This window comes from Sceloporus undulatus, chromosome 7 (genome assembly GCF_019175285.1).
Source record: "Sceloporus undulatus isolate JIND9_A2432 ecotype Alabama chromosome 7, SceUnd_v1.1, whole genome shotgun sequence".
Classification (NCBI taxonomy): domain Eukaryota; kingdom Metazoa; phylum Chordata; class Lepidosauria; order Squamata; family Phrynosomatidae; genus Sceloporus; species Sceloporus undulatus.
In genome coordinates this window covers 23,361,380-23,388,871 of record NC_056528.1, presented here as the reverse complement: position 1 = coordinate 23,388,871, position 27,492 = coordinate 23,361,380, and the positions used below count along the sequence as shown (strand labels likewise).

The 27,492-nt window shown below is 48.7% G+C and overlaps 4 protein-coding genes across 4 annotated transcripts in view; 1 reads left to right on the top strand and 3 right to left on the bottom strand.

Moving 5' to 3' along the window:
- FBN3 (fibrillin 3) overlaps positions 1–6,406 on the top strand; it is a 77,916-nt gene extending 71,510 nt beyond the window's left edge. Inside the window, 5 exon segments of the mRNA XM_042479013.1 lie at positions 28–83; positions 85–148; positions 1,214–1,445; positions 2,442–2,610; positions 2,889–6,406. Of these exon segments, the coding sequence (XP_042334947.1) occupies positions 28–83; positions 85–148; positions 1,214–1,445; positions 2,442–2,610; positions 2,889–3,266 (899 nt within the window). The 3' untranslated portion in view covers positions 3,267–6,406.
- Positions 6,407–6,788: 382 nt separating this feature from the next.
- CTXN1 (cortexin 1) lies at positions 6,789–10,903 on the bottom strand. The gene is made up of 2 exons (XM_042479619.1): positions 10,877–10,903; positions 6,789–7,810 (listed from the first exon to the last, which is right to left on the bottom strand). The coding sequence occupies exon 2, from the start codon at positions 7,628–7,630 to the stop codon at positions 7,373–7,375; it is 258 nt and encodes an 85-aa protein (XP_042335553.1). The 5' UTR covers positions 7,631–7,810; positions 10,877–10,903; the 3' UTR covers positions 6,789–7,372.
- Positions 10,904–15,867: 4,964 nt separating this feature from the next.
- B3GNT3 (UDP-GlcNAc:betaGal beta-1,3-N-acetylglucosaminyltransferase 3) lies at positions 15,868–22,039 on the bottom strand. Its single transcript, XM_042478785.1, has 3 exons — positions 21,940–22,039; positions 18,385–18,539; positions 15,868–17,415 (listed from the first exon to the last, which is right to left on the bottom strand). Exons 1-3 carry the CDS (start codon positions 22,037–22,039, stop codon positions 16,198–16,200), a joined length of 1,473 nt encoding a protein of 490 aa, XP_042334719.1. The 3' UTR covers positions 15,868–16,197.
- A 2,771-nt stretch (positions 22,040–24,810) lies between these two features.
- LOC121936009 (F-BAR domain only protein 1-like) lies at positions 24,811–27,137 on the bottom strand. Its single transcript, XM_042477764.1, has 4 exons — positions 26,321–27,137; positions 25,887–25,951; positions 25,537–25,701; positions 24,811–25,302 (listed from the first exon to the last, which is right to left on the bottom strand). Exons 1-4 carry the CDS (start codon positions 26,713–26,715, stop codon positions 25,280–25,282), a joined length of 648 nt encoding a protein of 215 aa, XP_042333698.1. The 5' UTR covers positions 26,716–27,137; the 3' UTR covers positions 24,811–25,279.
- Between the last annotated feature and the right edge of the window lie 355 nt (positions 27,138–27,492).

The following is a 27,492-nucleotide window of genomic DNA, read 5'->3' as shown; positions in this document are numbered from 1 at the left end:
TAATCCCTTCATTCGCTTTGGTCTTAGATGTGGATGAGTGTGATGGGAACCATCGGTGCCAACACGGATGCCAGAACGTCCTGGGGGGGCTACCGCTGCGGATGCCCTCACGGCTACGTCCAGCACTACCAGTGGAACCAATGTGTGGGTAAGTAGGTCACTGGGATGCCCTGAGACTCACCTGAGGAGCAATGGCCTCTCCCCCATTCCCTGAACAGAGGCCAATGCTGGGGTGCTAGTTACTTCCCCCCTTGAACACGGAGTGTCAGAGTTACATAGTTACCTGTAACAAGTTATCCTCTTCTTGGCTGCTAGGGCATAATTTAAAAAGTCATACTGATAAGTGTTAACAGAATTCAAAGACCTAGCCATGTAAGTCTGGAAAATCAGTGTGCAAAGGGATCTTGTAGCACCTTTGGAAGAAAGTGGTTGGTAGCATGAGCATGAGCTTTTGTAGACTTGAGCCTACTTCCACAGGTGCACGGGTCAACTTTGAATGTTATGACATGCCTTTTAATCACTTTAGAAATAGCATGGGAAATTTTTACTTTTTAATTGTAACTAGGAAACTGCTACTTTTATATGTACCCAGAAAAACTAGTTAGCTTGGAAAGTATCCAGGAATGTGTTAATTTTGCAAATAACTAGAAAGCATTTTATTTTTACAAAAGTTACTTTTTGCACCAGCCAAGTTACTTAGTTTCCACTGACCATGTTACTTGCAATGTTTTGCACGGTCTCCCCTTCCTCATGTATTACTGTGATGAATGGGACAACGCACCTCCCCTGCACACGGCAACCTTAAGAGCAACAGGGAATCCTGGCTATCTCACCAGTCGTTTTTCCTCTTTCCACTGTCTCCCTCCTCTCCTCAGCCTCAGAGCAGTTTTGCAAAGCAATGAAGAAAAATGCACACACATAAACACACACACACACACACACACACACACACACACACACACACATAGAGCACTGCAGGCCCAACTTTAAGAAGCAGAAGGGTAAAAATTACAATGAGAAGTCTAGCAACCCAGAAAGTATTGGATTAAAAAAGAAAATCTGTCTTGCTGGTAGGACCAGAAAACTCAGGAAATAAGGAGGGGACCCCAAAGCGTCCCTGGATTTCCAGTGCAATGTGGAAAGATGGGAGGGGGATGTTACACACACAGAGAGAGACCCACTTCTCACCCCATTCATTTCCTTTTGGCCACAGATGAGAATGAGTGCTCCAGCTCCTCGACCTGCGGCTCGGCCTCTTGCTACAACACTTTGGGGAGCTTCAAGTGCATCTGTCCGTCTGGCTTCGACTTCGACCAGGCCTTTGGGGGCTGCCAGGACGTGAACGAATGTGCGGCGGGTGGCAGCCCTTGCAGCTATGGCTGCTCCAACACAGAGGGTGGTTACCTGTGCGGCTGCCCCAGCGGGTATTTCCGGGCAGGGCAGGGGTAAGGACGCTTATTTTATCCACCTATTTGTTTCATGTATATCCCACCCACCCCTTTCTTTTTCTGTGGCACCCAAGGCAGCTTCCAGGTTATGTCAAAGCAGAATATAGTTGAAACAGGCTAGCAACCTTTTGATGAACATTGATGGTGCGAGTTAGAGCGCAGAGTTCAGGTCGAGGGAAGTTGCCTTCCCATCATCAGACCTCCTTTGGAGGACTCTTTTGTCCAGTTCTGGGTATCACAGTTCAAGATGGATATTGACAAGCTGGAATGTTTTCCAGAGGAGAGCAGTCAAAAGTATAAGATGGAACTACAGGCTACTTCAGTTACAAGAACTCTTGCAGTGTCCTATTGACAGTCAAAGGCTTGGGTAAATAAGAAGAGAAGCAGGAGGCCAAGCAAACCTCTTGTGGGAGGGAGTCCCATAGCCTAAGAGCAGACACCAAGAAGGCCCTGTCTCCTGTCATCAACACTGTCTCCAACCCTTAAGCATATTGGAAGTGGGTCTAGGTCAGCCTGCTCATCCGAGAAATCAGCACCAGATGCTGCATAGGAGAGACTCCCAGTGCTTGGGAGCAACCACCCAAAAGGCCTCCCTGTCTCTTGCATCTTCCTCAACTGAGCCTCTGAAGGTGGTAGGACCAAGAAAAAGCCATCCCTTGAGGATGTTAAGGCTCCCAAACGCACAAATAGAAAGAAAGGGTCTTTCAAAGAGTTTGGACCCTAGTTGTCCAGGTTGCTGTTGTTGTTCTGTTTATTTATATCCTGCCTTTTTCCCCATTTGGGACTGAAGGTGTTTTACAACATATTTACAAAACATAGTTTGAATTGTTCCCAGAAATGAGGACTGCTAGCTAGTGAAGCTGTTCCAACAAGCTTTGTGTCGGCCTCATTCCCTCTCCCCAAACGCCCCTTTGTCCTCATCCATGGAGCCACAAGGGATGGGAAGACAGGTGCAGGCAAGCCCATTCCTTCCTTTGTGTTCCACCTGCGCAGGCACTGTGTCTCAGGCCTAGGATTTGGCAAGGAGGCTTACCTGCCAGCCCCGCCGGAGGAGGAAGAGGAGAACCTGTTGTCGCCCGAGGCTTGCTACGAGTGCAAGATCAATGGCTATCCGAAGAGAGGGCGCCATCGGCGCAGCATCAATGGCACCAGCAAACACCAGGTGCATGGGGGGGGGGGATGGAAAGGGGAGCCAGGCCAGCCCTTCCCAAATGCTCTGCCCTAAGGTAGGGTCCTGCTTGTGACGTACTTGAGGATCCCTACGTGTTGCTTTGGGATCCTCAAGTATGTTACAAGCAGACTGAAGAAGAATCTCATTTTGAGGGGGAAGACTTCTTATTTGGGGAGGAAAGGCTCTCCTTTTGCCCCACATCCCTGAGAAAATACATTTTCCAAGAGCTCCCCTGCCTGACCTCTCTCTTCCCTTCTCTTCTCCCGCAGCATGAGCCAGCGGTCAGCCTGGCCAGCATCGACGTGGATGCGCCACTGGCCATGACGCTGAATCTTTCCAGCCTGGGCCCAAAGGAGCACCTCCTGGAACTACTTCCTGCCCTGACTCCTCTGGAGAACCGTGTCCGCTACATCATTACCCAGGGGAACCAGGGCGGCCACTTCCACATCCACCAGAGAGAGGGCCTCAGCTACCTCCATGTGGCCCGCAAGCAGGCCCTCCCAGGCACCTACCGCCTGGAGATTGTCAGCGTGCCACTCTTCCGCAAGCGGGAACTGCAGAAACTGGAGGCTCTCAAGGAGATCGACTACCTTGCTGGGGAGCTTGGCCGGGGGCTCAAGATGAGGCTGCAGCTGCACCTCTTTTAGACCCAACTCACGGGGACACCAGCGGAAACAGACCCTTTGGCTGCGCTCCAACTCACCTCTCCTGCGCCATGCCCCATGCCATGAAAGGCAGCACCTCCTCCAGCGGCATTACCTTCTGGGGGTCTCAGAACAACCGCCCTGGAAATGTACCCTTCTCCAAGCCCCATGTTTTCTTTTTCAGGCTCCCAGCCTTTCCTCACACACTCCGGGGGTTAGCTCTCAGTGCGAGACTCTCAGAAAGGTCCGAGGAAGCAGTCCTCAGGCGAAGGCATCAGTGCAACATCTGTACTCTTCAGCTGGTAGCTTCTGTGCTCCAGCTCCTTCCCCTCGTTCCGTCAGTCTGAAATCTTAGTAAGTCCTCTGCTTTGACCAGGTAGCCCTTGATCTCTTCCCTCATCTGAAGGGGGAAAGGCAGCTTTCATTCTCTCATACGTCCAATTGATCCTGCATTTAAGAGGATCGCAGGGGGGCGAACAGCCAAACCAAGCCAACCGTGCCGGATTATTAATCTGATCTGAACCAATCTCTGCAGAAGGACATGGGAACAGCACCAAAGTCCAGCTTCCACAACTACCACCAGCCCAAAAAACAAAGGATCTGGGCTTCTGTTTCCAAAATGCCTTGCTCTGTCCTCTCACTCCTTCTAGAGTTATGTGTCACTAAATGGGAAGTGATTGATGAGGGACACATGTCATGCTGAAGTAGAGCCTCAGGGCAAGAAGATGCATTTTGCCATTCTCTGTCCCCTTTATGTTTTCCTCTGCTTTACAGTGGACTATTCTAGCCTGGTCTGGACTCTCAGAGCTCCACAAAACCTCTTCCAGAGCCATTAAGATGCATCCTTGGTGGAACAGCATGCCTTGGGAGCACACTAGAGTTAACTGAACAGCAGCAAAGTGCATTGTGGAGCATGTGGTTGTTTCTCCAGGAAGGCTTTAATTCTCTTTTGGGTTTGGGGCAGGAGCAGGAGCCTCAGAGGAAGGGGAGGACAAAGCCTATCTGAAGAAATCTTGCCAAGAAAGCTCCACAATAGGTTTGCCTTGGGTCTCCTTAAGTGAGAAATTACTTGGAAGGCACACAGCAGCATGTTCCCTCAGTACCATATGCCTATATATATTGAATAGTGGGTTCCTCCTTGGGCCAGAGTTCCCCTTCTCCTAAGTCATCTTTTCTGTGCCTCAGCAAGGCAATGGCCTCTCTTTCTCCAAATGTTCGGCCATCTTCCTTTCCGAAGCATCCTTCCTTCCCCTCATTTGAGTGGCTGCTGGGTGGGTTTTTCTAAGGTCCAAAACACACTGCAGAAATAATCCAGTTTGACACCGCTTTAACTGCCCTGGGTTAATGCTAGGGAATCCTGGGAACCATAGTTTTGGGAGACATTTAGCCGCTTCTCTCGGAGAGCTCTGGTGCCAAAATAAACTACAATTCCTAGGATTCCCTGGCACAGAGCCAGGGAAGTTAAAGTGGCCTCAAATTGGATTATTTCTGCTGTGTGTCCTGGACCTAAGAGAGACAGCACAATTGTTGTTTGCTCTCTTTTCCTTTTTAATTTTTGGGCATGGTAACACTGAAGCTGCCCTAGTGAGACTTCTGTTTTTTAACCTTTGGGTGCTTTTTGTATCATTGTTGTTGATTATGCTTTTTTTTGTATTTGTTTTTAAGAGCCTGAAACACTGAACCTTCTCCCAGTGTGAATTTTGAGAAAGCAAACATTTTGGGATTGGGACCTAACCCTCCCTCCTGCTCTCAGGTACTAACCCTTTCCATCTGACTTTGTCTCTGCAAACATTTCAGGGTCTCTGCATTGCATATTTGGGGGGGGAGCGTCTCACATCCTAGTCAATGCCAGCCAGCGTTTCAAACTGGGGGTCTCCATTTCCAGCTGCCTCCAGGCCTGAGGGAATTTACACATTTGGCAAACATCTGGTACTAGCTGGGCAACCCCTCTCTGGAGTGTGAAGGGGCCACAATGGCCACCCCCTTCAGCCATGCAGGAAAATACCTGACTAAGGCACTCTTGAAAAACACTCATTCAGCCTCTGCTTAAAGATCTCCAAGGCGATCTGTTCAACCGTTGAACAGCTTTTACATGCAATAAGTTTTTTCCAAAAGTTTAGGTAGCATCTCTTTCCTTGTCACTTGAACCCAGTGGTTCATGTTCTAGTCTGTGGAGCTGCAGAAAACACGCTCCCTCCATCTTCTTCTCCATGGCCTCCTTTCCGATGGCTCTATCCTATCAATTCTCAGTCTTCTCTTCTCCAAGCTAAACACACCCAGCTCCCCCAGTCATTTCTGGACCTTGGGTCATCTTATAGCAATAGCAAGTCCATTTCTATACCGCTTATCAGTGCACTTAATCCCTCCATCTTGGTCAGCCACTCTGCTTCCATTCTGCTCCATCCTTTCCGAAAGGTCTTTGGATGTTACTTTGGGCTGCTGAAAAACAGGGATGGGGAAGCCCAGGCCCTGAGACTGCGCCTGGCCTCCTGGTGCCCCACTTCCCCAGGCACTTCCCTGGCTTCTCTCTGGGCTCCTTCCATTCTAAATCTGTGAGAGCTTTGAGCTAAAATGCATGTCATATTTGTGAGGGCGGGGGGGGGGATGCTCCTTTATTTGCTAAGGCCCTGCCCAGAAAGACGTGTCCCTTGGGTGGCATGGAGATTTCCCGTCCTTTCTCAAAAACTTGAAGCCCCTGGCGGCAGAGAAGGGGGCAGGCGCTAGGCTGGCGCGACAGACCTCACAATACCCTCGCCAGCTTGGATTTTGTCGTCGTCGTCGTTGTGGTTGCTGTTCCCCTAACTTGTCCTTTGGGGTTTTGCCAAATGGTGCTCCCCCTCCCTTTATTATTATTAATAATAATATTATTATTAATGACAATGGTAATAATCGCTTAGCCAAGGGGTGTGTCTGTGTGCAGGCAGGTGCGTGTGTGCATGCGTGGGTGAGCGTTTTTTGTGTGGGTGTGGAGTTGTTGCGGCCTCCTCCCAGCCCAGTCTGTGGGTCATTTCCCCCGTGGGCCAGTGGTCAGTTTGCGGGAGGGCCGGCCGCACACATGGCACTGAGACCGGGAACTGCTGCTCTTCACCTGTTTTGTTTTTGTACCAGGAGCAGCAGCGGCGGCGGCAATAAAGTTATTTTGGGTTAAATTTGTTGCAGCCTTTTCCTTTTTGTCTGTTTCCAGTTGGCCTCAACAGAGCGTTGTGGCTGGCTTGGGGGGGATTTTGGGAGCAGCAGGCCAAAGGAAGGAGCATTTCCTTGCAGGTGGTCTTGCTGCCGCCTTTCTTCCCTGGACCAGGGCCAAAGGGATGTGTCCAGAGCCAGCGGTCAGTCAGGAGGCAGGTCCACTCTGGCTCTTAAAGGGAGTGTATACAAGGGGCTGAGCCCAATAACTAAATTAGTCCAGCGCTTGGGATAACGCTCTTCAAAGTTTGGACTAAACCCTGAGACAGATTCTACTTGATTCATATCCTGCCTTTCCTCAAAATGGGGTTCAAAGCATCTTACGGTTCATAGCCTCTGTTAACATGGAAGCCAATAGGCACCATTGACTACTAAACACCCCAGCAAGCTTTTTGCTCAAGATGCTTTCTTATTTATTGGCAGCATCCAAAAAGGAACACCTGGGGAAAGGATCAGGGTTTTCCACCTCCAAACACTGGCCCCGACTCCTCACTCCAGCACATCGGACTTCTCTTTCCCCGCTGTTTACGTATTGGTTCCTATGCACACACGCACACCACCAGCACCATACCTGCAGCAACACAACACCCTTCCCTTGACCCACCCTCCAGCCCCTGACCGACACATCACAAAAGACTTGGGGGGGCCACACCAGATGCAAAGGGGAAGGGAAATGCCTCCACTTAGACCCACTGAAATGATGGGACTTGTTAGCCACCACTATGCAAATCCCATTGAGTCAGATGGGTCTGTTGTGGTCAGGATTAAACAAATTGGACTGATCTCCCTCCCACCGCTTCCCTGTCTCCAAACATATATCCCCACATAGAAAAGAGCCAATATGAGAATAGGATGAGCCCAGGGTTTCTGCCCCTTGACCACTCCCTCCACAGTGCCATCTTGGCAGGGTCGGCTGGCGTCCAGAGTCAGACAAGGGCATAGTCGAACTGCCCCCTCTCCAGGCCTTCCTTGTGGTCAGTCCAGGACGAGGCGGGCATCTGGCTGTACGGATCCAGGAGGATGCGGAAGCAGCGTACCATCAGGATCACCAGGAAGATCAGGAGGAAGATGACAAAGGCAAAGACAGTCTTCTGCTCCACATCCATGCCAAGGAGGGCCCCGGGTCCAGGGTCCATCTGGCCTGGAGACAGCAGTTCGTAGTCCAGAGTAGACGCATCCTCCATGGCACCGGAGCACCGCAATTGCAGAGGAATGGTCCAATGCCTCACAGCGCCTGCATCCTTCGCTGATAAGGCTGCGCTGGAAACGCAGCTTTTCCTGGTAAGGCTCCTTGCAACCCAAGTATTTATTTGGTGGTGGTTGGTGGTGGTGGTGAAGAAAACCTAGCTACGTGCCACAGTTTCCTGGAAAACATAAAAGTATGGCAGGTCATGGTCAGGAAATGTTTCCCTTTATAATGCCTTGGGAGAACCCAGACACATAGTTTAAGAACCAGCCTATTGAATCTTTCAGGGTGTTGCACAGGTTCGAAGTGCCTCTTGAAACGTTGCACCGTGTGGTGATTCCTAATCCTATTTGTAGTTTTAGATTTAAAAAATAAATAAATGGTAAATGATTGAAATGTAATAAGCAGCATGATAAGCCGCCCATTTAAAAAACTGAGAACCCGCAAGTGCTTAAAAGTAGTGAACAAAAAGCAAAGCATTTGCTTGAGAAAATAACTTGAGCTCTGGTTGGCAGCCCTGGAAAGTGTGCCATGGGGACACTGGGTCCGTAGTTGTGAGAATGGTGCTTTGCTTGCCCACTTGGCTTTGTCCTTGCCCCGTTTTCCCACCCAACTCATGTACTTCTTGGGATGCAGACCATAGGAAGTTCTCCCAAATCAGAATTTGGCTTCTAGCCCTGCAAAGCTTCTGTGCCCAGGTTGAAGGGTGCTTCCTTTCTTTTGCCAGCTTCTGTTGGCCACAGCTGACTGTCACCCAAGCCAACAAACGCACTTTGCTTAGCATTTTTGCAAGCTGGTCAGCAGTAGAAGCACATCCAAACACAAACATTTCCCTTTGAGAACCGAATTGGTGCAGCAACCAAGGCTTCTCTATCTGCTCCTTGGAACCCAAACTAGTATAGCCAGAGAGTGACTTCCCTGACTTTCTCACCTTATGAAATGGGAACCACTTCTGTTCCTTCAGGTTGTTTCTGACTCAGTGTGACCTCCCAAGGTTTTATTGGCAAGACTTTTTTTCGGAGGAGGTTTGTCAGGTTTGTCTTTGCCTTGCAGCCTAGATCCATGTCTCCTCCTTCATCAGACAAAACTTTTTGGGAAACCCAGGGCTCCCTTTGAGCTCAAGAAGGAAGAGCCCCAGCCTCCAAGGTACATCCAGTTTACAAACCCTGGTCCCTGTTGCTCAATTGCTGGGTTTCCAAGAACATGGCTGTCCCAGCTTCTAAGGGGACTGAGCCAGAGACTTTTGCAATAAAGGAAAGAGCCTCTTGCTCTCCATCCCTCCTTGCTGTTCCCCAAAAGGTTTGCTCATGGCTCAGTCATAGCCATAGCAACTCCGAAGAAAGAGCTGGAAGACCAGGAATGGTACGGAAAGCGATGTAACCGCCTGTGGCACAAGAGGGATGGCTGAAGAAGACAAGACCTCTGAGCATGTGAAGCCTGCCTTCTCCTGGCACAGGAGGGGATGGGAACTGTGTGGACTGTTGGACTACGACTCCCAGCAGTAAGGAATGCTAGGCATCCCAATCCCACAACGTCTGGAGAGTGTTCCCAACCCACAAGATAAGTTTATGGCTACTCGGCTACTCAGGTAACGTGCAAAAATGTTGGTGCTAGCAGAAGTGTCAGGAGATTTGGGAAAGGGCTGAGGAAGAAGAAGAGCATTGCACCCTCCGAGGCTGGACCCATTGCCCCAGCGGAGCCACTGACCCTCTGGACCAAGCAGCCTGGCACTCCTGGCTCCTGCCAACCCGGCCTCCCTGGTCTACTGCCAGTTTGCAGGGGATTGTTCTGTGGCTCCTTCCCAGGCCAGGTGCCCTCCAAATCCCACCCGGCTGTTTTCCAGAAGGTCCCTTCTCCTGTTAATCTATAACCTTTGGAAGCTGCTGCCCATCCCTCCAGATTATGGGATTTACGTCTTCCTTTCAATTCACTGCAGCGGCGGATTGAAAGATGGGGGTGGAAAGCGCCAGATGGGTGTGCGCAGAAAGTTGTGCAAAAGCCATGCAAAAGAGCCAGGGAGGGAAAAGCAAAGCACACGGCCCTGGACTATATGGACTCTATGGTCCTTGGGAATCTCTTCCACTTTTTTAGTTCTGTGACATTCACCCTCCCTTCCAATTTTTTCCACAGATTTTGGAGATCCAAGTTCCTTTATTCTGATGTGTTGCTTTATTCTTTTCCCAAGCTTTGCTTTACGGATAATGGGGACAGAAACCAAAGCTCGGAAAAGTTCTCTTTGCTGGACTGCAGAATCCTTCAGGAAGGATGGATGGCACAGTTTGGGGGATTCTGGGAGTTGCAGTCCAGAAAAGGAACGTTTCTAAGTTCAAGATGGTGGGTTGTTGCTTTCCCTGTGTTGCAAAGAGGACTGAGTCCACCTGTCCAGCTGCAAGGTTTTCACATCTTCCCTCCTTTTAGGTTCTTCTTTCCAATGAAGAGCCTACTCCTTGTAAATGGGATGAAACAAAGGTCCCTGGGACATACGCAGAGTGCCTTCCCTACAGGACTGTGTGATCCCCTCCAGCCAGCCTTTGGAGCTCTCAAATGGCATGCTTTACGTGGGGAGAAGCAAGGTAATGATTGGGATCACCTTTGTAAGGAAGAAGGAGCCTTTTGCACATGCCCAGAGGTTGGGAGTCATTTTGACGGCAAAGCCATCAAAGACACAGGTGGTTTGAGGAGTGTCCAAGGGAAAAGGAGTGACCCAAATGCAGAGCAGGGACCCAAAGGCAGGACAGGGGCCTCTCACGCTTTGTCCAGAGAGACTGACCGATGGAGCAGAGGGACCCAGAAGATGGTTCCTGCTGCATTCAAGGGCTTTAATTTAAGGCATTTGGACACCTTTGTCACAGGCATACACACACACACCATTAAACTACACACAATCTCAGCCTCGCCTTCCCCAGCCTCAGGCATTTCCAAAACACAAACCCTCCGACCCAAACGGCTGCTTGCATTCGCTGAGCCCAGCCAAGTCCTGTCAGCCTCTGAGGCCAAAACAAAACAGAAAACGGGGTAGCTTTTCTTTTTCAGAAATTAATTTCGATTCAGAACTGACCATCTGGATTTCATCTCCCATCACCTCTGCCTTGTGGATGATAGGACCTGTCATCCAGGAACAAGGCCAAGATTCGGGGAGGCATGGCGTGTCTTGGGGAGCTGTTGGTGAAACTCTTCTCTCTCTCTCTGACTCAGGTGCACACACCCCCTTCCCAAACTTCTGGAGGACGAAGCAACGACTTACCTGTGAAGCGGTGCTGCCCTGGTCCTCATCCGAGCCACCAGCCGCGCCTGTTCCCCAGGGAAGAAGGGGAGGAAGAGGAGGCAGTAATAGCGATGGAGAGGCTGGGAGAAAGTGGTCCTTGGCAGACACCCCCAGACAACCGGTTCCTATGGAGACAGAGCATCAATTGCACCAGCAAAAGGTGAGGATGAGGGAAGCAGCGCAAGCAGAGCGGGAAGGAAGGGGGGATGGCGCCCATCAGGACCAGGCCATTGCCCACCCTTCGCCCTTCGCCAATCAGAAGGAAGCGCCATCTGTCCATGCTCAGAGGCGGGGGGGCTCCTAATGAGATGGAGCCAAACCGGGGGGACCCTCCCAGGCAGGGATCTCAGATTAATCATCTCCAATCCGATTTCATGGAAAGTTCAAGATTTATTCCCTTTCGCTGCTGCCTGTTCCATCGCCAACTTCGTGCCTCCTGCTCAATTGGGGATAATGGGCGCCAGCGATCGGAAGGAGACCATTAATTGAGGACTATTTCATTTATCTTCCTGGATTTAAGCCTCCCAGGGATATATATATATATATATTAGTCCACACTTGTAAATGTACCAGCCCCTCCTTCCTGAGCCTCCCAATCTCCCTTCCGATGCCATGGACTTAGTCACCCTGAGGCTCCAGTCAGGGGATGATGAGAGCTGCAGTCCAAGGCATCTGGGAGACGCTAGGTTGTGGGAAGTTGATACAGACCACCCAGAGTTAGGATCCCCATCGTCCCCAGCCTTACCTGGAAGCGCTGGGCAGCAAACCTGAGAGTATGTCAGGGTCTCCCCCGGTGCAGGTTCCCTCTGCCATGAGTTTCTATCATTTTAGGCTGGTTATATTTCAGATGGAGTGTCAGTCCTGCCTTTAACAGATAAAGTAGGATTCCAGTCCTCAAGGTTTTGTCTTGGATGGGGCTGGACTAAGCCGAACCAAACCAATTTCCATCCAGCCTTTGGAGGGGAGCAGGCGGACCCACGTGCCGAGAGGGACATAAGCCGATTAAAGGCCTTTTGCAAAGAATGCAGGGCAGGTTTGCCCTTCCGTCCGCTGGGTCAGAATGGACCCACCTTTGAGAGGGAAGGAGAGGCACTGTTCCCAGACTTGGGGGCTGGCAGTGGTTTGGGGACTTTGGGGTCCCAAAGGTTGGGGGGAAGCTACCTTAAACGTTTAGGGCTGGGGTTCTTTGTGTGACTCTGTTTGGCATCATCACCACCTTCTCCAATGTTGTGCCAGGAGATACCCAGCACCTCCTTTTCACCATCATCCCACAAAACACACCCAGAGTCCAGCTCTCTGGAAGAGAACTAAAAACCCCAAGATTGCATCGGGAGCCTTGTCTCTGAAAATGCTCTTTACCATAAATACAAAAATGTGGATACCCCTATTATTTTTATTGCTGTTATTATTATTATTACTGTTGTTCTTAGACCTTTTCCTTCTCATCTCCTGCTATAATCGCAAGGTATCCCTTGGTTTTTCCAGGCATGAAGTGGGTTTGTGTGTGTCTGCAGATGCTGCCATCTGTTGCATAGCCTTCCTCGCTTTTTTAGGCATGATCATTTCCTAATATTTCTCGTAGAGATATATGAAGAAACCAGAGTCACGAACAGCCGCGCCAGTGAGGATGGTAGCTATGGTGATGGTGGGAGCGTATGATCTCCTTGTTTCCCCCAAATTTACATTATTAATTTTGCAAGACCTGTATTATTCCCAAGTCTGCAGGGACTGTTTCCTTCAACTTGTGCTGCTGCTTAGCAAAAACCGATCTTGACTTGCAGGTCTCCCATTTCCACACTGCGCTTTCCTTCCCTCGCCTTATTTCCTTGCTTCCAACTTCACTTAGGTAGGGCAGCAATCGTAATAAACATTTTAATTTGTACAGTCAATATATTACATTTATCTTTTTAAACCCATCCAGTACACTCCAGATAAAAATGTCTTTAAATACTTAGGTTTTCAGAGGTTCTTTGCAAGGGGCATTTTTACACCAGCCTTGCAAAGTAGGCCCATGTTGTAAATGGAGGGCTGCTGTGTCCACACTGCAGAATTAATGCGGTTTGACACCGCTTTGATTGTCTATGGAATGCTGGGATTTGTAGTTTGTTATGGCCTCTGAGTCCCAGGGGTGTCAATGCAACTTCCTCCCAGGTAAGAATGCACAAAAGAAATAGCAATTTAAGGAGATTTCCTGCTTTTCAACCAAGACTTTCGGCTGCATCTCGCAAGAGCTAAGCTCCGGACTGGTTTTTATTTGCAAAGCACCAATTTCTGGATTCTGATATTTAAGTCGGGAGGAAAAATGACCTTTTAATGGGTCAGACTGAAATGGTTTTAATTCTGTCTGTAGTTTCCCTGCATTTAACCATAGTTTTCTGTGTGGTTCCCCCCCCCCCCCTTCTTCAGAGGCGTTAGATGCTTTTATCTGCAGTTATTAGAACTCATGAAAAATGCCTGATATGCAAACAAAATAACCTTCATAAAAATGTGGAAATAATATTTTGTATTGTCCATACTTTTTTGTCTGATTTAATTTTTTTTTTACATAAAAGAAATAAAATTTGGGTTTTTAAATTTTTTTTACAAGTTTTCAAAAGTTTTTTTTTAAAAAAAGTGAACTCATTTGTGTGACAAAAAGCAAAAGTGAATGGCCTTTTCTGGAGGCCCCCTTTTTCAGACTGTTTATATATCTTCTGAACAGAATTAATCCCCCCCCCCCTTTTTTTTTTTGTAATACAGTACTACTCCTATTAGGAATCACTACTCATTTTGGAGGCTGTGGTGTGGCAATGCAGCCACACGAGGGCGCGCAAGAGTAGTGCTGAGGCCCCTTCGATGCTTGTGGAGAGTAACAGGAGCTCCATAGGCGAGCCATAAAGAGGGGAATGTGCTCCATAGAGAAGGGAATGTGCCCAAATGCGGCCACAGGAGGGCGCCCGAGAGCAAGGAAGGGGGCGCTTTGGCTTGAGATCCACGTTCCAGAGCGCCCCTTTCGGCCACCAGAGGGCGCTCCAGCATTGCTTTTGGACTACAATTCCCATAATCACCCAGGAAAACATGGTCACCGCCCCTGAGGGCTAGAGGATTGTGGGAATTTTATTACGAAATGTTTGAGGGGCTGGCTTGAGGCGTCCCGTCGCCTTATGCATTCTCTAGGCACAGCATGTTGGGGGGGGGGGGGGTTGGAGGACACTTCCCATCATCCTCACAAGGCACAGCATGTGAGGAGGTCTTGGAGGACAGTTCCCATCATCCTCACAAGGCACAGCATGTAGGGGGGTCTTGGAGGACACTTCCCATCATCCTCACAAGGCACAGCATGTGGGGACTGAGGATGATGGGAAGTACTGTATAGTCCAACTGCTTTAAGGGCTCTAGGGCTGAGGATGGTTGAGTGGGAGTCTCCCCCGCATTTTCTGTGCCTCCTGGGGATGATGGGGAGTACTCTCCAACACCCCAAACATTGACTTTCCCGTAGGGCTAGTCTGAGAGGCATTAAAAGGCCCCTTTGCAGGAAAATATAAAGAATTGGTCATTTGGGAGCCGAAAAATGCTCAGGAGGCTGTTGTGTGTAAATGCAGCCACCGGAGGGCGCCCGAGAGCCAAGAATGAAGCCTTTCGTTGCTTTTGGGGAGAGACAGGAAAGAACGCCCCTTTCCCGCCACCAGAGGGAGCAAGTCCATAGGGACCATAATAGCATTATTTGCTCGCGGGCGCCCTCCTGTGGCAGCAGGGACGTATAGATTATTTCCCTCTCTAACCCGCGAATTCCTTCCCCTGGCGTTCACAATGAAGCGCCCTCTGGTGGCCGAAAGAGAGCATTGCCTCCTGTCTGTCCGAATCCTCCAAAGCGCCCCCTTCCTTCCACTCGGGCGCCCTCCGATGGCTGCAATTGCACATCTAGTGACCAGGTGTCATAGCCACAGAGGACAAGGCACTGAAATGTAGGACATTACAAAATCAAAACTAAAAACACTGATATAAATGCAAAGTTATTCTTCAGAGAATGCTGCCATGGAAGGGAGTGGGGCATATATACTGTTAGTTATTATTATTATTATTATTATTATTATTATATCAGCAACAGTGAGGTCTGGAGGGACAGACTGACAGTGAGGTCTGGAGATTGCACTGTCACACTGTCATAACATTGAGGTCCAGACTGACAACCAGTTCCAGAGGTTGCATTGGTGTGGCGCTGCGACATCAAGGTCCGGAGAGATTGAATGACAGCGAGGTCCAGTGGGCCACACTGTTACAGTGCTATGACAGCAAGGTGCAGAGGGGAGCACTAGTATGGCACCGCAACAGCAAAGTCCAGAGGGCTGACCAACAGCGAGGTGTCTCTATTGCAGTGCCACTGTGTTGTGGTGTCCTCAGTGCAGTGTCACTGCTGTTGGACGCCACAACACAGTGCAACTGCAGTAATAATGCCACAAGAGAGTGAAACTGCAGTAGAGAGACCACAGTGGAGCAGCACATGGGGCTCCGGCTGAGAGGCTGATCCCAATGGCCTTTCCTGCCCACACACACTTACAACAACAGATCCAAAAAGGTGGCATCCAAAGCAGCAGGCATTCCAGATAGGAAAAATAATTGTTTTATTATCATCGCCATTTTTACAACACGATTAATGGATATTATCCTAGCTTTCATGGGAACTAGGCAGCACCTAGAACCGAGTGCCAGGGAGGGAACCCTGTCCATAGATGAAGGGGAGCAGAAGGTGCCCCAGACCACTGAAAGGGTGAGGCATAGCTAAAGAACAATAGAGTGGAGCCACCACTGCCACATTCTCCATATTTGTAGCTTAATGCTAACAATAATAATATCAATTCCTGGGTCTGGAGACACCCTTCCTTTGTTTGTATCCTAAAAGGATTCAAGAGTGTGACATGGATCTCCCCTGAAGAGCCAAAGAAGCCATTGAGAGGAGGGTCCCAATCCCGACTGAGGCATCTTCCATGGAGACAACGCTAGAATATTTATCAAAGGACTAGGAGAAACTTTGGGCTGCTTCTGCTGGTGTTGTAAGAGGTGAAGAGGAAGGAGGAGAAATGAGTTGGAGAGAAGGCATCTGAAGCCAAGCCAAGCCAGTGAGGATTCACTGAGACAAAAAGAGAAACAGGAGCCCTTAACAGCATCCTCCTGGCTGCCACTGCCCAGCCCTGGAGGACCCCTTCCTGGCATCTTTGGCACCTATCTTTCCTTTGATCGGCTTTCTCCTTTCCTTCTTTGCAGAACCACGGAGGAGGAAGGGACAAAGTAGAGTCCGCTGCCTATAAAGTTCCTCCTGAGGCTCAGAGGCTGCCATAGACAGCCACCTTCTTCCCACAGACCAAGTCCGGCCGGTGGATGTCCCTCCACATCACCAGCATTTCGTAGGGAACGAAGCGGTGCACCAGGAGCAGCTCCTTGTAGTAGCAGGGGTCAAAGGGCTCCAGTTTGGAGGAGGGCACCCTCACGCCCACCGTCCGGATGCCCATGTGTGACGCAGGGACCAGACCTGCCTTCTGGAGGCACATGCCCAGGTAGACGTCGTCAATGGGGAAGAGCTCCAGGGCCAGGGACTCCTTGTAGATGGCGCGGGAGGTGTAGCCGGACATGAGGAGGCCCCCTCCGCCGCAGTACGGTGGGTAGGACTTGGATGCGGTGACCTGCTCCGGCACATAATACTTGCTCCACTTCTCACGGATGGGGCCCACATTGGTGATGAGCTGGCCCACGAAAAGGTGCTGGTCGCCGGCCCCCGGGACACTCAGCAGGTAGCGGACGATGTTGTCAGTGTTGGCGAAGACGTCATCGTCGCCGTTGAAGATGAAGCGCACCCCTGGGCATCGGGCCTCCATCCAGGCGTGGAAGAGGGCCTGCTTGAGGGTCAGGTTGAAGAAGCTGTCCTGGAAGTCCCACTGCAGGATGTCGCGGTGCTCCTCCGTCTCCAGCCGTAGGAGGCGGTTCAGCTTGCGGGTCTCCCGGGGGCTGGAGGCGACGCCAGAGAGGAAGACCCTCCGGATGCGGACCCCCTCGAAGGTCCGCTCTTCTCCCCATGTCTTGCGGATGATTTCGCGGCGCTCATAGTTCCCCGGTGAGGATTTGATGGCCAGGAGCAAGAAGACAAGGTGAGAAGAGTCGTGAGGGCCGCATTTCTCTGGGACGTCCAGGAGGAGCGGAAATGTCCGACAGTGTTTGTACCTCAAGAAGTCCTTGATGTGATCCGGGAGTTCGGCAAAGCCAGAGACATTGGCCACCGATGCGTTTGCCCGACACTCGGCAATGGGTCTGGGGGTTCCCTTTGGGGTGGCTGGGATCAGAGCCAGGTTTTCTCTGGCTTCCTTTGGGATGCGGATATCCTGGGAATCATTGGTTTGGAGAAGAAAGAGGAAGCCAGTGAACCCAACCAGGCTCAGGATAATGGCTTCCACTTTGTAGATCCAGCCACGGACCATTCTTCCCCCTGAAAGAGAAAGAGAGATGCGAGCGGATGAACAACACAGGATGACACACTCTTCTTGGTACAACTGGTGAAAAGGTTTTGTAAAAATAAAGAACAGTTAAAACCATATAACATGCAATAAAATCATGGTACAACCCTGTCAAAAGCTCATTCTGGCACATGAATTATAAGCCAAAGGCAGTGAAGTTGTGGATCCCCTGCACCCAGCCCTGGTCAGCACTTTGCCTGCCTCAGCTTTTTGGACCCACTGAGGTTTCTGAATAGTTTCCAAGGGCAGCCCCCTGTGGAGTGTGTTACAGTCATCCTAATGTGCAGAAGTTTCACATCAGACAACTATGTCCAAACACTTCTAAACTTGTGAGATACCATCAGAATCCTGGCATTTCTGTCTCTTTTCTTTTTGAAAGGAAAAAACACACACAAAGCAGCCACAGAAACATACAAAGGAGGGTAAAAAGGAGGTGATGATGAACTCAAGGGAGACGCTCCATACGGCTCCAAAAGGAGGATCCGGCGCAACCAGTCCTGCCAATGTGTGAAGCCCTTGCAGATAACAATCTTTATGTAAGGAAGAAAGGGAATTTTATTTGCCAAGCGAGAGAGCAATAAAAGCAAAGGCAGCTGCCAGCTCTGCCCTCGGTGGCTTTTGGTTTAACAGTGCGCTCAGATTTGTTTTTGCTTTTCTTCCTGATACTGGTAGAACTGGGAGGTTATTCTGGGGCCTAAGATGGATAGGGAAATCAATGTACATCAAAGTCTGATTGACAGCAAACAACAAGAATGTGTGAAGAGCGGCATCCAGACCAGTGTCCTGGGTTCAAGGCACTCGGGCCGCAAAGGAGGGCCAGAAAGGAAGGCTGCACAGTTTGGGAAGAGGAGAGCAGAGGACACAAGGCTTGGGACGGCCAGGATGATGGGCAGTGTAGTGGGTTTTGTCCCTCCTTGTTTGGGTCGGTGACGGAGGGGCACACCCTGCCTTTCCAAATGCAGGACAAAAGAGGCCTGAGAGCGAAGGGTGTGATGAAGGCCACACACTGGAAGAGCCAGTCTGGCGAGGAAGGAAAGTGGCAGCGTAGCCGAAGGGCAGACAGAGGAGAGTGAGGGCTTTTGGCTCCTTCGGGGTGTGAATGCGAGGCTGAGAAGGCGTCCACCCACGAAGAGGAAACACCTCGCCCTCGCATTTAATCCCTACAAAGTACAAAGCATGACACACATATTATTATGCATACTTGCAATTAGTTTCCTTCACAACCTACGTGGCTCTCACCCCCCCCCCCCCAAATTTTGGCCTCAGACAACCATCCTGCAAGGTAGGCCAGGGGCTGTGAGAGTCACTAAGGGTAGAATTTCAATCACAGATAGTCCAAAAGTCCAGCTGGTAACACCTGAAAGCCTTTAGTGAAACGGGCTTCTTCCGCACTGCAGAAATAATATTCAACAATATCTCACTGATCCTTTCTGATCCTGAGACCCTCAGAGGGAATGTGACTCAAGGATTGCTCAAAACCCAACTGGGCTTTTCTTAAGGCAGAGTTTCCGAAAACCTTCCCATGATGGAAAAACAAGGGAAGGGTTACAGAAAGGGAAGGACATATTGTGCGAGGATGCTTGCCAAAATTGCCTTGCCCCGGAAACGTGTTTATGAGCCGCATGACTTATGCACCGTCCTACATTTTCACGGTCTGGGATTTGAACTCTGGACTACATGAACCTTGGGAATGTGTGGCTTAAGGAATTCACAGCCATGTGGCATTAGATAATTCAGAGGAAGATGTGCAAATGAGTTCGGACTATACTGTGGCATGGTCATTGTTGTTGTGTGCCTCCAAGTTGATTCCAACTTATGTCGATCCTAAAGTGAACCTATCATGGGGTTTTCTTGTTCAGAGGAGGCTTGCCTTTGCCCTCCTCTGAGGCTGACAGAGTGTGACTTATGGCCCAAGGTCTCTCAGTGTATTGCTATGGCTGACCAGAGGTACAAACCACGGTCTCCCAGAGTCCACTTATTTTATTATTTTCATATTAATAAACTGATTAACAGTCCCTTGGTCCTAAGAGACAAGAGGACCACGTCTCCCACCCCGGCACTAGAACGTTTGGTGCTTTAACAGCCAAAGTGACCCCTGGGAGACGGTCAGGGATGAGTGTGCATCAAGGAGGCTCCGCAAAGTGTGCAAAGTGAGACAGAAGCCCTTCCAGATTCCGGGAATGAAGGGAGATTAATTTCAGCACCTTGGAGAGCACATTTCTCCCCTTCATTTTGCAAATAATAAAAAACCCCAAAATGATTAAACTTGCATAAAAAAGGAAGAGGAAATGGACAGTCCTGGCCAAAATAGCTCCACATTCACTGTCGCAGAAGCTTAGACCTCAAGGGCCATCTATTCCAGCCCTTTGCCCTGAAGGAAGAGGCCATTTTAAGGACCCTGAGAGGCAGGCATCCAACCTCTAGACTTCTTGGATGGCAAAAGAGTGGGCCTCTGAGCCCGGTATTCCCAGCACAGACTGGGCGCAACACTGGTTCAACAGCATAGCTTGCGAAGTCTGGCGATAGATGAGCCAAGTGCAGAGAGTCCCAATATCATTTTAACCTAAACGCGGATTGCTTTCTTTCCCTTAAGCCCCAGGTCTTTCCTGATCCTTATTGTGGAAACACTGATCAGGGGAGACTGGGCTGGCTTCCCAAAACCAGCAGCCATTGAGCAAACACCGCTTGCATTCCCCAATGCTGTTTGAGTTGCTCTTAAGAGCAAGAAAAGCACACAGAGAGCCATTGTTAAGATTCGCTGCACGATTAAACAAACATTGCCTTCACACATCCAAAAAAAAAAAAAAACAGTTTAAAGGGGAAAGGGGAGTGTCGTTTTTGGCTCCGCAAAGTCAGAGCGGCCAGAAAAGGTCTGCTCCAGTTTTGAACCCAGGGCCACAGAGTTATTGCGCTATGATCCCACTTCAGCTACAGTCCGACATCTAGAAGGGTTCGCATCCAGATCTGATGGCAGAAGCTTTGCTGGTTGCATCTACGTTGTAGAAATAATGCAGTTCGACACCACTTGTTGAATGCTGCAACTCCATCTTAGGGAACTCTGGGATTTGTAGTTTTGCAAGGTCTCTAGCCTTCTGTGCCAAAGAGAGCTGGTGTCTCACAAATATTATGTGTATTATTATTACACATCCCTAGCATTCCCTAAAATGGAGCAAAAGTGGTGCCAAGCTGCATTGTTTCTGTGTTGTTGATGTGCCCAGTGTTTTAATGTCCAGGTTTGTTGCTGTAACAGGGACTGGAATTGGGGAAAGTGATCCCACATTAAATGGATTTAATGTGGAATTCTGGGATTTGTAGTTTGGCCAGGGACTTAGAATGGTCCTCCAGAAAGCTCTGGTCTTTGACCCACTGATCCCTACGCAGCTCAGGGGCAAGTTTGAGTGACCGGATTGTCCGTCTCAATGACAACATTTCATGCGGCTGACCATGCTAGATCTAGCCCTTGGATGAGAATATGGTGGCCTTCCAGACATGGTTGGACTGCAAATCCCATCATCCCCTAGCCAGTGGTCAGGAATGCTGGGAGCTGGAGCCCAACCACATAATAAAAAGAAAGAGAGGAAGGCCCTTAAGAGGTCATGAGAAATTGATTTTAAACTAACATAAATTAACAGATAGCCAAGGCCCAATGACTTGAATCCCATTTTGGGAGAAAGGTGGGATATAAATCCAATAAATAAATGCATCATCTGCAAAACATATTGAAGTCCATCCATGGAAACTTCTGCTGCCAATGCATTTTCCTTGGTTAAGTCTCAAAGGAGCTGCACAATCCCTTGCTATTTCTTTCTGTCCTGAAAAAGGTGAAGAACGGTAATGTTTGACTTGAATAGGATTTGATTTTGGTGGCAAAAGACCCTTCGCTCGGATTGTACGCAGCCCTTTAATTCTGATTTATAATTAGCCCCAGTGTTGTGGTTTTGCTTTGCTTTGTGTTGCCTCTTTTCCATGGCTAAAAACTTGGCCCAAACCCAGCTGAGAGCAAGGAGGATATCTTCTGATCCTCAGAAGAGAATGACGGCACTCGACTTAAAACATTAATCTTTGCAAACAGTAAGGAACCGGCATTGGAGAGAAAATGATCTGGTAATAATTGCCACAAATGCCTAATGGATGCCAAAAAGCCAACGTGGAAAGAAAAGGATGATCAGTAAAAAGAAAAGACCACCAATTTCATCCAAATCTAGATGCTGGGGAAGGTACTTTCTGTATTCCAACTCCCAGAGTGTGCTGTTTTCTTTCAAAAGAGCCATGCTTCCAATGTCTGATCCAGGCCCTGGCTATTGAAAAGCCCTGCCCTCTGGATCCCAGTTGTTTCTCCTCCTGATCAATGGGTCCCTCTTCTCTCAGGGATGATGGGCTTGCTTTTCCACCAAGGAAAAGGCGGCCCATGCTTCGGAAAAGCCAATAAACCAGGGCCTTACCTGGGCGCCTGCTCCTCTGCAGTTGCCTCTCAGCTGTTTGCTTGCTGTGCTGCCTCCAGGCTCCCCTGCTCTTGACTGCTGCAGCCCCGCCTTGGAGCACACCTGAGGGCCATCTCACCTGAGCAGGTAAGGGCAGGCCCAGCAAAGCAAGGCAGGGATTGGAGCAAAGGCAGGAGAGAAAAAGGAACCTTGGCAAGGGCAAAGTCGGCACCCTCCATCTCGCGCTCCAAAGGGACAACATTGAGGCACCAGAGCCCTTCTCTTTTGGGGATTGGACCATTTGGGAGTGTTAGCACTTTCTCCTTTAAGATGTGATAAAGGGATAGGAGAGACATGGTTGTCAAAAAGAAGATGGAGAGCGCTTGTTTCCTAATGCTCCCAGACTCAAGGGACAGTTCGCATTACAGAAAGACAGTGTAATGGTTCCATTTTAACTGGCAAAGTGGCATCCTATGAAACCCTGGGGTTAGAGAATTCAAAGCACCTCATAAAACTATGCAGCCCTACTTTCCTTAGGAAGCAGCCACATGGTGGTTAAAGTGGAACCATGGCGCAATAATTGTCTAACATGAAAATGATCACAACCACATTAAGAGGTCTTACCCACTTCTTTCCAAGGGTCGAAGCTGGGTACAGCATGGGTTAAAACACATAAAACCTAGAACGCAAACCTATGGATTTGAACTTCAAGGAGAGAGTCCACCCAAACATTAGGAAGAACTTTTTGGCTGAAAGAGCCCTTCGAGGGAGGAATGCGGACAGCTTCAGACGGCGTGGGAGTCTCCATTTTTGGAGGTATTGAGAGTGCTTTAGTTGTGTATTTTTGTAGGATAAAGGGTCAGACTAGATTATCCTTAGAGTCCCTTCCAACTCTAATTTTTCGTCTTGCTCTCTGGTGCAAAGGCCGTTTTGTAGCCTCTCCTTTATCAACCCAACCGTCAAACTCCTGCGCCTTTTTTGGAGCTGCCTAAACCTTTGTTTAGGCAGCTCCAAAAAAGGCGCAGGAGTTTGTTATTACCAAAATATGGACTTCAGAATTTGTCTTATGACCAGCCCGGCTAAATCTGCATCGGTCTGATGCAAACCAGTTCCTTCGATCACACAAACGTTTTCAAATAATGCCTCCCATGCATTTTGCTTTCTCTTTTTTTCCTTCTGAAAGTCGTGCTGGAATAGGAGAGGTACAAATACGCACTTGGGATTAAATACATGCTTTGGAAACACAGAAGGGAGGAGCGGCATGACTGGTTAAAATTACAGATGTCAAGAACTGGACCCAAATTTATATTTACAGCTGACGAGCGGAAGGAAAAAGAACATTTATCTTGTGAGTAAGGAGGGTTGTTCTTTCCATGCGGAGTTCAACTCCTTACAAACTTCTTCAACTCGATGATTCATAAGCTTCAAGGAAAGGGGCTTTTTTGTTTTGTTTTGCTTTGCTTTAAATCCTCTTTTCCAAAGAGCAAAAATATGTGTTTCTCCATCCCATTCCCTCAACCCAAAAATTAAACAGCAAATAACAAAAAAAATGGGTGTTTTAATTTGGGAAATGGAACCAGTTGAATAAATGTCTCCTTCCAAGCTAACTGGGCTTGGGAAAAATTCCTTCCTTCCTTCCTCTCTCTCTCCCTCCCTTCCTTCCTTCCTTCCATCCATCTGACTGTACTTAGCGCTAGCATTCATGAGAGCCAGCAAGGCCTATTGGTGCAAGCATTGGACTGGGACTCTGGTGGGAGACCAGGGTTCAAATCCTCTCTGCTCAGCCCTGGAAACCCACAAAATGAACTCAGACAAGTCACACTCTCTCAGCCTCAAGAGGAGCACTATGGCAAACCAGCCGTGACTTAACAAACCTGGTTTGAACGTTGGAGGATAAGTCTAGGAGATACCAGCGACCGGATATCCACTCGGCTATGGAAACCTCCACCTATTTGTGTCATGGTTTGAGCGTTAGGATGCCGACAAACTGGACAGCAGGGTTTGAATTGTCGTTCACACAAAGATCACGCAACGCAGGTGTGATTTTCTGGTCCAGCCAGCCTCTTATCTGCAAGGAGCCTGTTTGACTGGTTGGTCCCCTCCGGACGGACAAAAGGTCTGGTTTAACTGCCCTGGCTCAATGCTATGGCATTCTGGGAACTGAAGTTTGTGGTGGCCCCAGAGCGGATTAAACCAGTGTCAAACCAGATCTGTGGTGGGTTGCAAGAAAATGCCAGGGAGGGCAAGGCAAGGTTCGACCTTGCTGGCATCTTTATTGGGCAAGTGTCAGGTTTAACAGGCGGTTTCAGAACAAATTTAACTGGCAATAAAGGTTTAAAAGAGACTTGCTGGGATTTCTTTTTCCCAGGTATGGCGTGACCCTGTTATTTTAAATCACAGTTAACCTGGGGGAATCCGCTGCCACCAAAGGCTAAAACTCACCCCAAAATCTTGATTTAAAAAACAGAGAAGGCAGAAGAGGAGATACCCAAGATAAAAACGTAACTAGTAAATGTGAAGTCGAAGGCTTCCATGGACGGCATCCATATTTTTTGGTGGGTTTTTAGGGCTATGTGCCCATGTTCTAGAAGAGTTTCTTCCTGACGTTTTGCCGGCATCTGTGGCGTTGGCATCTTCGGAGAATGCATTTGAAGACGCCAAAGCCACAGATGCTGGCAAAACGTCAGGAATAAACTCTTTTAGAGCACGGCCACATAGCCCTAAAACCCCACAAAAAGCTATGTAACTAGTAAATTTTTTAAAACTAGTTCATACAGATACATATATCCCCTCCAACATCCACCAACCTCCATCAAAGTGGTGCTTTCCATATGTGTTGGATCGCAACTCCCACTATTCCCAGAACAGCCTTTTCGGCAACTGGTTTTAGGAGGAGAGAATCCGGCTGAATTTATTCTTTTAAGCTGGGAGATTGCATGCTTTACTGTGCTGTTATTTTAAAAAAATTAAATTATTGTCTGAACAAATAAATTAACGCAAAGGCTCCTGGTTTGCTTTTTGTGTCCTTTTAATTAGAAAAACCAAGTGTTTTTATTAAAAGAGCAACAAGGTTCCCAAAGGCCCAGAGAGGCCCTAGCAGCAGGAGGCAACGGCTTCCAAAGAAAGAGGGGCAACCGGAGCAATAATAATTTAGGAACAGACAGGTTGAGAAAGTCAGTTTTTTAAAAGAATAAAAAAAGGTGGCAGGGAGAAGAGAAGGGAAGGTTATCCTCCAGTGCAATTCACAGCTGCCTCCTTTTCCCCTTGGTTGGATTCTTCAGCATCCAAAAGTCCTTGCCTTGCTTATTCTTTCCAGTGTTTTTTTTTTAAATCCAGGCCAATAATAATAACAATAATTAACAATAATAATAATAATTTAAGAACACACAAATATATTTTCTCCATTTTCCAGAACACTTTAAAAACTAAAACAACCCCCCTGGCCCCCGAAAAACAGCAGCAGTAGGATCATGGGTTGTTCATGAGCCAGCAATGTAAATCCCTGGAGAAGGAGAAAATAAAAGCATAGTGGGGAATCAGGAGGGGAAAGGCAGGTATATAGAAGGTAATTTTGTACACTGATGATAGGATATGATTATGGATATGTTAGGATAAATCTATGATTCTGTGATATACGCTGATCATAATGATTTACGCTGATGGTATGATTTACATTGATAGTAAGATGCAATTTACCGCACACCAGCAAGAGGAATGAGTTGAGGTCCTCAGTTACCTGTGGCAAACCTCTTCTTCACCAGCGACATCCGATAGCCGCTGCCAACCAGCTCCACATCCGCTCCCGAAACCGTGCTCCCCTCGCTGGTGAACTGGGCGGCCACTGGACTTGGCTTACTGGGACCATTTAGGGGCTCCCAGCTGGCTAGTAGGCGGCCAGATCCTGAGAGGAGGAGGCGATGGGAAGGGAAGAGAGAAGTCATCCAACGGTCCTCCAGTTGCACCGATGATCTCACCAAAACTAGGGACCCATTGCCTCTTCAGAAGGAATAGACAGCTCCTCCATCTGCCCTAGAAGCAGGCCTAAAACCCACCTGCCCCATTGACCCCCATCCTCCATAAGCTCACCTCCACGGCCTTGGGTGCCAGGGACATCCAGGAGTTGCCACAACAAACGTTTCTCTTCCAGGTTCCTACAAGGAGAACCCAGAGAAGAGCCTGGATCACCATTCTCACAATCCTTTCCCCATTGGGCATCAACCGGGCAGGACCTATAAATATCCTCCCATTATCTTCAAATTTGGGATGTCTAGCCATGGCAAAATGAATGGGAATGGTGCAGCCTTTCTCCATCTGTTTCTAGACTGCAACCCAAACGTCCTTTGCCACTACAACTTAGAAGGAACTGAACATTGGGAATTGGAGAAGAACTGGGAGGACAGACGTCTGGTGAATAAATAAAGAGAGGAAATGTAGGCAGAGAGAAAAAACTGAGAGGGGAGATGAGCCGGCTGGCACGGTTTGCTTCTTCGCCCACCCGGCGCTATGAATCCAGGCCTTACCAGCATGCCTTGGGCTGGGGCTGGACGTTGGCAGCAGGCTCCTCAATCGGCAGGAGGATCTGGACGTTGGAGAGGGTGACCGCTGTGCCGAGGGCTTCCCCGTTGTAGCTGTAATCCACGCAAACCCGTGTGGCATCCACAGCGCAGTCCCAGCTGACGGAGAGCTGCAAAGGGGCCCAGGCTTGGCCCTGCTTTGAATACTGAGGGTTTTGGAAAAGAGGAGAGGAAGATGGGCCAACAACCGCTTGGGACTCTGGGGGAGAATTTTTATTTCTCCTAAAATCCAGGTTCATGATTGGCCTCCTGGAATTATCACCCTTGGGTTCAAAGCCCAATTCGGGGGATAATAAAACAGGCAGTTTTAAAAAATGAGACAGAGCTTGGAAATATAGCATTGGTCTTTTAAAATTGTTTGTTGTTGTTGTGTGCCTTCAAGTCATTTCCAAATTATGGCAACCCTAAAGTAAATTTATCATGGGGTTTTCTTGGCAAGGTGTGTTTAGAGGAGATTTGCCACTGTCTTCCCCTGTGGCTGAGAGCATGTGCCCTGCGCAAGCTTATACTGGCATTGTGATTTATTGCCTTAAATTGATTTTATTGTATGACACCTTGAGATGTTTGGACGGAAAACAGGTTATAAATATTTAAAGACACCTTAGGCACTACCACAGTTCTAGTACTTCCAAGGTCTGCAATGTAGGAGCACAAGATTCAGAACAAATGGTCCCACATGCCCTGAAGGGGATAAAACAGGGATGGAGAGAGGTTATCTCAGCTACTGTAAGTTCCAACTACTAGGCATTCACCTCCTAATTCCTACCCCCTTCCACTACCAACCTCCTGTCCCCAGAGACTGGCATCCCACCTGGTATCGGAGCAACGTCACGTTGTAATACGGAGCCGTGGTGGCTTGTTCCGCCTGTTTCTGGAGGTGCGCAGTCAGGGCAGTCATGTTGAGCCAGAAGTCCTTGCTGGTTGGGTCGCTCTGGGAAGTGTCACTTCATGGATGGAGGGGGAGATTTAAAGAAAATTACAGCATCATCTCAACCTAAATAACTGGATGCCAGGATCTGATAAAAATGCACAGACTATGTCCAAGAAAACACCTTAATGACTTCAGATTAACATTGAAACACTATGCCACACTAGCTCTCAAAAATAAAAATACTGGG